At 40.5% G+C, this 13,440-nt stretch overlaps 1 protein-coding gene across 1 annotated transcript in view; it reads right to left on the bottom strand.

Annotated features, from left to right (window-relative positions):
• Window positions 1–1,808: 1,808 nt before the first annotated feature.
• ttc8 (tetratricopeptide repeat domain 8) overlaps window positions 1,809–13,440 on the bottom strand; it is a 49,343-nt gene continuing 37,711 nt past the window's right edge. Inside the window, exons 12-14 of the mRNA XM_020529171.2 lie at window positions 6,297–6,419; window positions 6,117–6,200; window positions 1,809–3,227 (exon numbers count right to left, since the gene is read on the bottom strand). Of these exons, the coding sequence (XP_020384760.1) occupies window positions 3,111–3,227; window positions 6,117–6,200; window positions 6,297–6,419 (324 nt within the window). The 3' untranslated portion in view covers window positions 1,809–3,110. The remainder of the gene's footprint in view (window positions 3,228–6,116; window positions 6,201–6,296; window positions 6,420–13,440) is intronic.

Raw genomic sequence — 13,440 nt, forward strand, 5'->3', positions numbered from 1 at the left:
GATCTAACAAGCCAGAATTCAATCTGGGACCTTACTCGTCCGGTAATAACCAGAATCATAAGAGATATAAAAAACATGGCTTTTTATTTTTGTTTTTTTTAATAAAACAGAAGTGCGTTGTGCAAAAACAAACATAAACTAGTCTACTTACATGTAGAAATTTGAAATATGTTAAAATACAATAAAAATACTATCCCATATATCCTAACAGCATCACTTTACAGCACACAAACACCAGAGGCAATTCCCTTCTTTATCACCTCTATAGGTTTGACTTAACTTTTGCTTTCAGTTCTCAGTCTTGACAGTTTGAAAATCTCTTTCTTGAGTATTCACACAACTGAGATTAGATTTTTTTCAGCTTTGAAAACCCCTTCGGTGTTCTAATGAGACACTTCTGGTCTGGAACTTTCAACTTAAGTTGGAACTTAAAGCCTTTATACTGAGGTAACCCATTTCCTAGCTTTTCTTAACTAACTCTTTTCTCTAGGAGAAACTTTAATAAGGCCTTTTGTGCACTACTAGCCAGAAGTTTTCCAATCTATGGGTTTTTACCCTCAGCAAAACAAAATCAATTCCCGATCCTTCAAACTTCTCACTGCAAAGTGATGACCTAGCGGTATTATGACTAGATCATTAATCCAGAGACCCTAGTAATGCTCTGGCAACCTGGGATTGAATCTCTGCCATGGGAGAGGTAAAATTTGAATTTAATAAAAACCTTGAATTAAAAGTCTAATGATGACCATGAAGATATTGATTGTCAGAGAAGACCCATCTTATGTCCTTTAGGGAACAAAACTGCTGCCCTTACTTGGTCTGGCCTACAATGTGACTCCAGACCCACAGCAATGTGATTGATTCTTATCTGCCCTCTTGGTGATTAGGAATGGGCAATAAATGCCTAGCCAGTGACAATCAAAAGTCATGAATGAATAAACAAAAATTCACATTACCACTCCAAGAAGTCCCTGTCTCAAAGTGGTTTTAAAAATACTCCAGAAATATTAACAATTTAATAAACAAAACCCCCAACATGCACATAGCACAAGTTCAAAACCCAAATTCTCAAATAAACTATATTTTATTGTTATATCACATAATAGCCTCACCGCATCCTCAAGGTACAGCTCCGACCCAACTACAACACAGTTCTCCACTTTAACCTAGCACTTTGTAAACACCTTTCGTTGCAATTCTGCTGCCAGGCCACTTTGTCAGCAGAGACAGTCACTCACCTCATGCCAGAGCAAGGTGTATCTCAGGGCTCTTGCTTTCTCTCAGAGGTCATTCACTACACCTACATTGATGCTCATAGCATCTCTATCTTGCCCTGCCTTGCCTTTTTGTGTTCGGTCACCTCATTCAGAACCTACAAGGTCATAAAATGTCTGTCTTGCCCTGTCTATCAGCACAACAATGCTGATAATACAAAAAATAATACAATTTGAATAATAGTACATAAAAACCAAAAGAACTGCGGATGCTGTAAATCAGGAACAAAAACAAAGTTGCTGGAAAAGCTCAGCAGGTCTGGTAGCATCTGTGGAGGAGAAAACAGAGTTAACGTTTCGGGTCCGGTGACCCTTCCTCAGAACTGAATAATAAACTGAATAATAGAATAATAGTACTCTTGCTGAAATTTATCCCTCAGTAAGTACTACATAATTGAACTGGTCATTTAATAACAGCACTTCAAGTGTAATTCATGGCCAGTGAGCACGTTGCATTGTTTTAGGGAACATGAAAGAAGCTTTATAAATGCAAATTATTTTCATGTAAAAGAAAACACTGCAGCAACAGCCATCTGTAGCAAACACATTTTTAATATTGCCTGTGATAACAACAGTTGATACAAGCCAAATCTTTATTTAGCATTTTTATTTTGATGGTTACTGTACAACTTCCTTTACAAAACAGACTGAAATACCATCACGAACACATTTTCACTTGCTGGACTATAATAGCTCCTTTATGAGAAATGAAATTTGAAAATACACAAAAAAAAACAAAACAGTTGCTTCCTTTAAAAGGAATGATATGAAATTGTATCTAACTATGGTCATTATTTTGTTATCTTTGAGAGTTCTTGGATTTTCAAAATACTTCTAATTTAAACTCTTCTTTGAATTTTATAATCTACCTTCAGATTTACCCTCAATCATGTGGCCTGCCTACCACGCTATCAGCAGGTAGGTCAATATGACAGCTGTATTAAGACATTTACTATATATCTAATATATTTTACAGTACAGTCAAACAAAACTACTGATGTTACATCAATCATTGGCTTTACTCTAGCACTGACTGACATACATACAGTGAATGCAAAATAGTTTCAATAGCTCCATTAATCTAGACCCATAATTCACATTTTCATTGCACAAGTGATGACACCAGAGATTTTATTTTTAAACTCTACTGAGGTCAGAAACTTGACTTCTGGTGCTTGCGTTTAGCAGTGACGTGCTCAGGGGTCTGGGATTTTCCTGGTAGGTACCAGCTTGCTGATCCAATTGTGGGGGGCGGGGTGATGCCAGCAAGGACCTGTTGAACTGTCTGGAGGTGGCTGTCCTGCAGCTGGCCAATTTGTCAGTGCTCCAGGTAGCTTTCCTTTGCCTGCTTGGTTATGGGTACTGCCAAAGGTCACAATGTAAAGATTCAGCTACATTAAAGCCCCCACCTCCTCTTCCCTAACACAGCAGTACCTTGGCTGCTTCTACGATTTGCAAAAAAATGTAGCGATTGCTTCCACGCTGAAGTGCCCTTTTGGTCACTTTTTACTACTTTCAAGCCAGACTTTCACTTGGAGAGCCTCCCCATTGACCTTAACTGGAATGTAAATAGGATTTTAAAAAACCTTTAAAGGAGTGCCCCAGTCAAAATCTCAAAGGTGGACTGCTTCTCCCACCCGGTAGGTGCATTTGGGACAGTTCTGACTTCCAATTCCTTGCATCCAAAGTGAAAATTCATCCCTGAGCTTCAGTACGAGGTAGAAAGATAAAATCATGAAACTAACAATTGTACTGACGCATCATGCAATATCTAAATAATGTAACATATCTTACATAACAACAAAGAATCTCAAGACCACTGCATCATGGTTACAGTTAAAGCATGGCAAAGTGTTCTTGCAGTTGCTTGATTAATTGCTGAGTGTCAACATGTTCTGGAAATGCAGCTGCTGATTTCTGCGCAGCTATATAACTGCTCTGAAGGTCTCCAACCTGGAAGAGACAAACAGATGTAAGTGTAATGTAGATCATCCATCAAGATACTACACCGGGCAAATGTGCAAAGCAAGTACTGGCAAATATTCTAGTTTTATTCAGTTCCTAAAGCAAATATCAAGGTTTAAATCTGCATTTTTAGAATATCAGCAAGAGAATAGTCTTTATTGGTTGTCATGCTTGTCATTGTTGGAGCAATTGCAGACCAGGTGACTGTTTTGCTGAACACCTCAGATTGTTTATAAGTGTCTTGGCCATAGGAGTACTGGACTGGACACTTGTGTTGTGTAGTCTATTTTCCATGGCTTTGACAAAAGCTTTGATTTTAATTCTTTTCCTCATCTGACAGAAACTCTGGGAGTAGAACTGACCATTACTTATCATTATTGATCTGGCTGCCTTCCTCACATATTCAAACATTAATTGGCTCTTTTGAGCAGGTCACTGACAGGGAGGGAGTGGGATCTTTAAATACGCAGGTCAGATTTTGTATGATTATTTCTATAAATTAGTCATTGGTAAATAACTTAGAAAGTAGAACTGCTTACATTTTTAAAAGTTACAATTACATGTGATGAAACTAAGAATATAACAGCTCTGAGGGGCTCTTGTGTGCATGGTAACATTCCTACCTCTGGGTCAGAAAGCCTGAATTCAAGTCCTGCCTGCTCTAGAGATGTGTCATAACACATCTAAACAGGTTGATTAAAAATATCTATAATAGTTATAACAGTGATGTGACTCATGGAAGGGCAAGACTGGATGTTAAATATTCCTGGGTAAAGTTGTTGATGCAAGTTTATACACTCTGGTCCTTGACTCTTCCAAAAGGGGGAAACAACTATCCCATGTCTATCTTGTCAAGATCCGCCCATGAATCATGTATCTTTCAATAATTATCCTCTCATTCGTCTAAACTCCAGTGAATATAAGCCCAAACCACTCAACCTTTCCTTAAAGAAAAATCATTCCATACCCAGAATCAACCTAACAAATTTTCTCTGGACTGCATCCAATGCCAGTGTGTCTTTCCTTAGATCAGAGGAGTGTGCAGGAACACGGGGATTTGGGAATATGGGTACATAGGTACATAGAGAAGTGGCAGATGGAGTTTAACCCTGAAAAGTGTGAGGTGATTCATTTTCGAAGGAAAAACTTGAAGCAGAATACAGGATTAACAGAAAGATTCTTGGCAGTGTGGAGGAGCAGAGGGATCTTGGGGTTCATGTCCACAGTTCCCTGAAACCTGCCACCCAGGTGGATAGAGTTGTTAAAAAGGCGTATGGTGTGTAAGCTTTCATTAATAGAGGGATTGAGTTCAAGAGTCGTGAAGTTATGCTCCAGCTATACAAAAGCCTGGTTCGGCAACATCTGGAGTATTGTGTCCAGTTCTGGTCGCCTCAGGAAAGATGTGGAAGCGTTGGAAAAGGTGCAGAGGATATTTACAAGGATGTTGCCTGGAATGGAGGGAAGGTCTTTCAAGGAAAGGTTGAGAGAGCTAGGGCTTTTCTCTTTAGAACGACGAAGGATGAGAGGTGACTTGATAGAGGTGTACAAAATGATCAGACGTATAGATAGAGTACACAGCCGGAGACTTTTTCCTAGGGTGGAGGTAGCTATTATGAGGGGACATAGATTTAAAGTGAGTGGAGGTAGATATAGGTGAGATGTCAGAGGTAGGTTCTTTACTCAGAGTGGTCGGGGCGTGGAATGCATTGCCGGAGAGGGTAGTGGAGTCGGCCTCATTAGGGGCATTTAAGCAGCTATTAGATAAGCATATGGATGATAGTATAAGGTAGGGGTGGAGGTTAGATAGACCTTAGAATTAGGGTAAAAGTTTGGCAAAACATTGTGGGCCAAAGGGCCTGTACTGTGCTGTACTGGTCTATGTTCTATGTTCTATAAGTTATTAAAGATGGCAGGATAGGTTGAGAGAGATCGTGGCACAAGGATAACAGGGACATAGCATACGAGAGTATGGAAGTTACATTGAACTCAGAAGACACTAGTGCTGCCTCAGCTAAAATAATGCATCCAGCTTTGATGCACTTTAGGAAGGATGTGAAGACAGTGGACAGAGCGTGTAGATTAGGGTTTATGAGAATGTTCCGAGGATGAGGAATTTTAGTCATGAAGATATATTGATGAAGTTGGGACTTTGTTTTGGAGAAAAGAAGGCTGAGAGAACATTGGGCTAAAGCATTCAAAATCACGAGGGGTCTGGACAGAGTAAATAGGGAGAAAAATGTTCCCATTTTGTGAAAAAAATCAAGAATGAGAGCACTAGGCTATAAAGTAATTAGTGAAAGAAGCAAGTGATATGATGAAATCTGTTTTTCATGAAATGAGCTGTTAGGGTTTGGAATGTGCTGCTTGAGATTGTGGTGGAGGTAATTTCAATTGAGGCATTAAATAGGGAATGGAATGGCTATATGTAAAAGGGAACACTGTGTAGGGTTACGGGGACAAGGTAGGAAAATGACCATAGGTTCCCTACAGTATGGAAACAGGCCCTTCGGCCCAACAAGTCCACACCATCCCTCAGAGCATCGCACCCAGACCAATTCCCCTATAACCTACCTAATCTAGGCATCCCTGAACACTATGGGGTAATGTAGCATGCCCAATCCACCTAGCCTGCACATCTTTGGACTGTGGGAGGAAACCGGAGCACCTGGAGGAAACCCATGTAGACAATGTACAAACTCCACACAGACAGTCGCTCAAGGGTGGGATCGAATCCAGGACCCTGGTGCTGTGAGGCAGCAGTGCTAACCACCGAGCCACCGTGCCGACCTAAGTGAGATGCTCATTGGAGAACTTATGCAGACAATGAGCCAATGGCCTCCTCCTTTGGTGTAATAATTCTGTGCTTGTATTGGTTACCTTATCTGAAAGTGCAGCGAAGTTATAATGCGGTTCATACATATGAGGAGCCAGCGCTGCCGCTGTCTGTAGAAACCCCCGCGCCTAAAAATATAAATGAAGAATGCAGTCATGGAGTAAGTGAATAGTTTATTTCTAAATTATCTTTTTCCTATATACATAGCAACTTTGGCTGCTCACCTGTTCATGGTGACCTTTGTGGATCTCCAGGACAGCTAAATTGTTATAAGCTTCTGCATGATCATTGTTGTTGGCTAGTGCCAGTTTAAAACATTGGTAGGCTAAATTCATATCTCCTATTCCCTAAAAAGAAAGGCAACATGATGTCCAGTTACAAATGAAGTTTTATCACCCATAATTATCAAAAACACAAAAGCAAGAAAACGGAAAAAACAGATTTCTTGGCAGAAATTCACTGATAAAAGTCACTTTTGGTCAAGATGTCTCCAGAGAATATAAGGCTGTACGATACAGAAGTAGATTAGGCCATTCAGCCAATTCAGTCTGGTCCGCAATTTGATCTTGGCTGATATATGTTTCTCAGCCCCATGCTCCTGCTGTCTCCCTATCATCTTTGATTCCCTTACTAATCAAGAACCTCTCCAACAATTGTATCTCTGTGATACCTGTTATTTAAAATCCATGTTGTATCTTCACTCCCAATAACAATGGTCATTATAGCAGTAGGTTACAATTGGCTTCAGTGCCCCGAATCTCATAAATACAAACAGTGACTGTTTGTACAAATACAACAGTACTCCTAATTGTCCGCAGAACATGAAAAATACTTCTGTTGATTTTGGGCAGAACATTTCCCATGTTAGCTTTCTGCAGCAAAATCATAATATTTATATCATTGTTTATGAGTTCAGAATAAATTGCGAACAAAGGAAATCTACCAGGTTATGGCATAATTAGCCTTAGTATATATTGTCAGGGCAATATATATTAGGGCTGCATTGTGCCTCAGTGGTTAGCACTGCTGCCTTGCAGCACCAGGGACCCAGGTTTGATTCCACCCTCGGGCGACTGTCTGTGTGGAGTTTGCACATTCTCCCGGTGTCTGCTTGGGTTTCCTCCAGGTGCTCCAGTTTCCTCCCACAGTCCAAAGATGTGCAGGCTAGGTGGATTGGCCATGGTAAATTGCCTGTAGTGTTCAGGGCTGTGTAGGTTAGGTGGGTTATAGTGGGGTGGGTCTGAGTGGGATGCTTTGAGGTTTAGTGTGGACTTGTTGGGCCAAAAGGCCTTTTCCACACTGTAGGGATTCTATTCTATTCTATCAATTTTTATCTTAAATACACTCAATAACTTGGGCTCCAAAGCCTTCTGTAGCAATGAGTTCAGGTCAGTACAAATTTTTCTCCTCAAATCAACTTCCAAAGGATCATCCTTTCACTCTGAGGCTGTGCCTCGGGTCCCAGTCTCTTCTACTAGTGGAAACTCTTATCCCCATCCACTCTATCTAGGCTTCTCAGTATTTTGTAAATTTCAACAAGATCCCCCCTCCTCAGCCTTCGAAACACCATTGAGTACAGACCCAGAGTTCTCACCCACTCCTCATGTTACAGTTGTATAGGACTTTGGTGCATGTTACAGTTGTATAGGACTTTGGTTCGACCACATTTGGAATACTGCGTACAGTTCTGGTTGCCACATTACCAAAAGGATGTGGATGCTTTGGAGACGGTACAGAGGAGGTTCACCAGGATGTTGCGTGGTATGGAGGGCGCTAGCTATGAAGGGAGGTTGAGTAGATTAGGATTATTTACATTAGAAAGACGGAGGTTGAGGGGGGACCTGATTGAGGTCTACAAAATCATGAGAGGTATAGACAGGGTAGATAGCAAGAAGCTTTTTCCCAGAGTGGGGAACTCAATTACTAGGGGTCACGATTTCAAGGTGAGACGGGAAAAGTCTAAGGAAAGTGGAAAGTTCTTTACGCAGAGGGTGGTGGGTGCCTGAAACGCGTTGCCAGCGGAGGTGGTAGAGGCGGGCACGATAGCATCATTTAAGATGTATCTAGACAGATACATGAATGGGCAGGGAGCAGAGGGATACAGATCCTTGGAAAATAGGTGAAAGGTTTAGATAGAGGATCTGGCTCGGTGCAGGCTTGGAGGGCCGAAGGGCTTGTTCCTCTGCTTTGAACGTCCTTTGGATCTGAACCAAGGCTAGCACATCCTTCCTTAGATATGGGGCCCAGAACTGCTTACAATATTTCAAATGCAGTTTGACCAGAACTTTATACAGCCTTAGCACCACATCCCTACCACTGTATTCTAACACTCTCGAAAAGAATGCTAAAATTGCACTTGCCTTCCTAACTGCCAACTAAACCAACACATTAACTTTAAGAGAATCCTGAACCTGGATTCCTAAGTCCCTTTGTGCTTCAGATTTCTGAAGCCCTTTCCTGTTTAGAAACTAGTCTATGCCCTATTCTTCCTACTAAAGTGCATGACCTCTCACTTTCCCACATTATATTCCACCTGCCACTTCTTTGCCCACTCTCCTTGCTTGTCCAAGTCCCTCTGCAGCCTCACCTGTTGCTAACACTACTTGTTCCTCTGCATATCTTTGTGTCATCTGCAAACTTAGCAACAATGCCCTCAGTACCTTCAGCCAGAATGTTCATGTATAACATGAATAGTTGTGGTCCCAACACTGACACCTGCAAAACTCCACTGGCTGCCGTCCTGAAAAAGACCCTTTTCCCCACTCTCTGCATTCCGCTAGTCTGCTAATCCACTATCCATACTAATAACACCATGGGCTCTAATCTTATTTAGTAGCCTCCTGTGCAGCATTTTGCTTCTGGAAATTCAAACAGATCATATCCACCGGCTCTCCTTTGTCTAATTTGCTTGTTACACCCTCAAAGAATTCTAACAGATTTATCAAGCATGACCTCACCTTGATGAAAGTTGCCAAATCATCCCTATTTTACCATGCACTTCCAAAACTCAGCAATCTCATCCTTATAATGGACTTTAAAATGTTATCAATGACTGAAGTCAGGCTAACCATCCTACAATTTCCAGTCTTCTACCTTCCTCCCTTCTTAACAGGGCTGTTACATTAACTATTTTCCAGTTCCCTGGGGTCCTCCTGACTTCAATGATGCTTGAAAGATCAACCACCAAGCTCTCTCCTTCAGAACCCTAGGGTGTAGTCCATCTGGTACGAGTGATTTATCCACCTTCACATCTTTCAGCTATCCCAGCACCTTCTCCTTAGTGGAGACCAAAACACTCATCTTTGATCTCTGATTCTTTTGAAGTTATGCAATGCTACTGATGTTTTTCACTGTGAAGACTGATACAAAGTATTTATTCAGTTTCTCTGCCATTTCTTTGTTCCCTATTACTACTTCTCCAGCTTCATTTTCCAGTGGTCCAATGCCCGCTCTTGCCTCTCTTTTACCTTTTATGTATCTAAAGAACTGCTGTAATCTTCTTTTATATTACTTGCTAGCTTACTCTTATATTTCATCTTCTCCCCACTTACTGCTATTCTAGTTGTTTTCTCCTGGTTTTTAAAGGTTTCCTAATTTTCTTGCTTCCCACTAACCTTCACAGCATCATACACTTTAACTTTTGCTTTTAAGCTGTCCCTGACTTCCCTTGTTAGTCTTAGTTGCCTTGTCCTCCCCCCAGTATGTTTCTTCTTCCTTGGGATGAAATTCTGCTGTGCCTCCCGAATTACCCGCAAAATCTCCTGCCATTACTGCTCCACCGTATTCCCTGCTAGGCTCCCCTTCCAATCAACTCCGGCCTGTTCCTCCCTCATGTTTTTGTAATTACCTTTACTCAACTGTTATACCGTTACATCTCATTCTAGCTTCTCCGTCTCAAAACACAGGGTGAATTCTATCATGTTGTCCCTTCACCTTCGAAGCAAGTCCGGCTCATTACACATCAGACCCAGAACGACATGTTTCCTTTGGGGCTCTACCACAAGTAATCCCAAAAAAATATATGTTGTGAAATATTCAGATGGCTATCAGTCTGGCTTTCTGGCAAATGTAGACTGCTGTCTCCAATATAATTAATTGTCTCTGGGATCTTGACAGACATTGTTTGCTAAGGAAACACAATATGGAAAGGACTTTTCAAGAATACAATCCAGTCTCACAGGGCTGCACAGTGGCTCAGTAGTTAGCACTGCTGCCTCACAGCGCCAGGGACACGGGTTCAATTCCTTGGGCGACTGTCTGTGAGAGTTTGCACATTCTCCCCGTGTGTGCATGGGTTTCCGCTGGGTGCTCCGGTTTCCTTCCACAGTCCAAAGATGTGTGGGTTAGGTGGATTGGCCATGCTCAATTGCCCATAGTGTCCAGGGGTGTGTAAATTAGGTGGATTAGATGTGAGAAATGCAGGATTACAGGGAAAGGGTAGGGGGTTAGGTCTGGGGGAAATGCTCTTTGGAGGGGTGGTGTTGACTTGTTGGGCCGAATGACCTGTTTCCACACTGTAGGGATTCTCATTGGATTCACCACCAAAAGTATTTCAGAATCAGGAGACATGAGGTGAGCAGCTCCTTTCCTGCAGTAAGCTTCCACAACTCCAATTCCAAAGCATTTTTGAACCTGCAAAACACTGTTCTCAGACTGAACAGCCAGAAATCCCAGTCACAAAAATTGTGAGGTGTTTTCTTTGAAAGGAGCTTAAACAACCAAGACCATTAAATGTCTGGAACTGTGTTGTTTTCACCAAATGAATTAAAGAACAGTTTCAAATTGACCTCTTAAAAATACTAGCTATCTTCACAATCTATCAAACTCAATTCCACAAATAATAAATATTAAACCATTATAACATTATCATGGCATAAAGCAAGCTGGAATTTCAATTTACGCTAAATAATTCATTTCAGTTTTTAAAAAAAGCATTAAGATTCTTTATTGTGTGGAGCATAAAACAGCAGCATGCACCTGTTCTGTAAAATCATCCATTTCCTTATTGGAAATAATTTCTAATACTTCAATGCAATTAATTAAATAAATCCAGAATAAAAACCTAACAACTAACATTGGCATTGACAAACCTATTTGACTATTTTAAAAACATAATCTGGTTCACTAATGTCCTTTAAGAATCCTGCCATTCTTATTTGAGCTGTCCTATATGTGACTCCAGGCCCACAACACAGTGGTTGACTCAAAGCTGCCTTTTAAATTGGCTCTGAAAGCCAGTAAGTTGTATTCAAAATGTCAACACATCTGCAAGAGCGATTAGGGATGAACAATAAATGTTGGCCATGGTCAGTGATGCCCACATCTTAAGACAGCTTGGGTACCTATCGAGGCATCAAATGCTAACTCAAATCCAATTACAATCATCTGATTAGCTGGCAGTTCTGAGGTGGGATTTCTTGTCAATGAAAGTTTGAAACCTCACTTTAGGCTATTATTGACAATTAGTTTGGGTCGGGGAGTGAGGTAGTGGACTCCAGTACCTCATAACACAGCCCAGTGTTTCAGGTAAAATGCAGGTGTTCAGATAAAGTTTGACTTCTCTGGCGCTTATGGTTTCGCTTGGGTATTAATCTTCAGGTTGTATCCCATCGTGTCAAAGCTGCAAGGTCAGCTGTGTTTCCAATGTGTGGATCCTCTACATGAGATTGCACTATTTTGTCCTGCAGGAGAAGAGGATGGGAGCTGGTGCATTTTATTACAAAGCCAGGTGGTGAGATGTGTATCATTGCTGAGTGCAATTGTGTGAAATATATAGTGAAGAAGAAATCCTGTAAAAGATTACTGGTTTGCAAGTATCACAGTATGAGAAGAAAATGATGTTGGTGTCTCGTGAAGGCAATACAGCATGAGGTTTGTGCCTCAAATAAGAAAGGGAGGTGTTGTGCGACAGTATGTTCAAAGCTGTCATGGAGTGGAGGGAAATGGAGTGACTAAATAAAAGTGTTGCAAGTGTTGTAAAAAGACAGAACATATGACGTGTGCTCATTCTTGTTTCTTGACACTGCTGAACCTTTCCCTCACTGAGTCTATGTCCTGGGGATTATTTTGATGGGCATGCCCTCTCAGCCACCTAAGTCAAGTTCTGCTGCAGTGGTTCAGGAGACACTCTTGCAAAATTTAAGGAATAATCCCTAACTCCTTGCCCAGACTTCTTCCACTACTTTCTCCAGAAAGGCATATGACAGTCTGAAGTAAACTGTTTGCAGAAATTCTCTATTTTGTGTGTGAAAGCACAGAATGCAACTCCAATCAACAGGTGCATTGTTGCTTTAAATAAATCTTTGGCAGCCTGCTGGCAATTTCATCTTGAAAGTGGGCCAACTGTCCATTTCCTCAAACAATCAGGTGGTCAGATATTCTAAGAAATTATATTGAACTGATGCCCAGGAGTTAAAATCATCCAGGCTTTATGCCAGCAATGTTAAGAGATTGGGTTTCTTCCTCATGCCGCTAATCCTTAACAATGCTGACTCAGATTTAGAAGCATGGATATAACAATTACCATTATATCTTCAATAAATTATAATTTACTTGACCATATTTTCAATAAAATCAAATGAACTGAAGGTCAATATTATTGTAAATGCATTTCAGCAGTATTTGCACAATTTATATTTTAAAAATGTAATGATGCAAAATGATTCACAAAACCTTGTAATGAAGTGTGTTTATTTCACTATCTTCATAAACAATTATTTAAATGCTGCTGGAAATAGAATAATGAAAAGTCATCTGAATAAATTTGGGTGTAGAGAATGATAGTTAATTTGAAAAAGAACAAACCAGTATTATTACTGTTAAATTCCTAATTACACATCTTGATTTAATTGTAATAACTATATCACAATCATATTTCATATATTCATTAAAATTATTTTACTGCTTTCCATCAATTATTTTTCTGAACTACAATAGTTTACAACTGTGTTAATTCAACTTAGTTCAAGAGGAGCACTGGCATTTGTACTGTAGGAACAAATAACATCAGAACAGGAGTAAGCCATTCAACCATTCAAGCCTGATCTGTCATTCAATGAAATTATGGCTGATCTGACTGAGATCTCAATTCTACTTCCTCTCTACCCTACATAAACCTCAACTGCCTTGTCTATTGAAACTCATAACTCAACCTTGAATAAATTCAATGACCAAGTCTCAACTGTTTTCTGGGGAAAAGAATTCTATATACTAAGGTCGTGCAGAAAAACAACTAGCCTCATCTCATTCTTAAAAGCGGGATCTTTTATTCTTGAGCTGCACCCCCTGTTCTAGTCTCTTCCACAAGAGAAAGCATTCTCTCAGAATCTACCCTGTCATGTCCCCTCAAGATCTAATATCCTAACTTAT

Source organism: Rhincodon typus, chromosome 8 (genome assembly GCF_021869965.1).
Source record: "Rhincodon typus isolate 14 chromosome 8, sRhiTyp1.1, whole genome shotgun sequence".
Taxonomy (NCBI): domain Eukaryota; kingdom Metazoa; phylum Chordata; class Chondrichthyes; order Orectolobiformes; family Rhincodontidae; genus Rhincodon; species Rhincodon typus.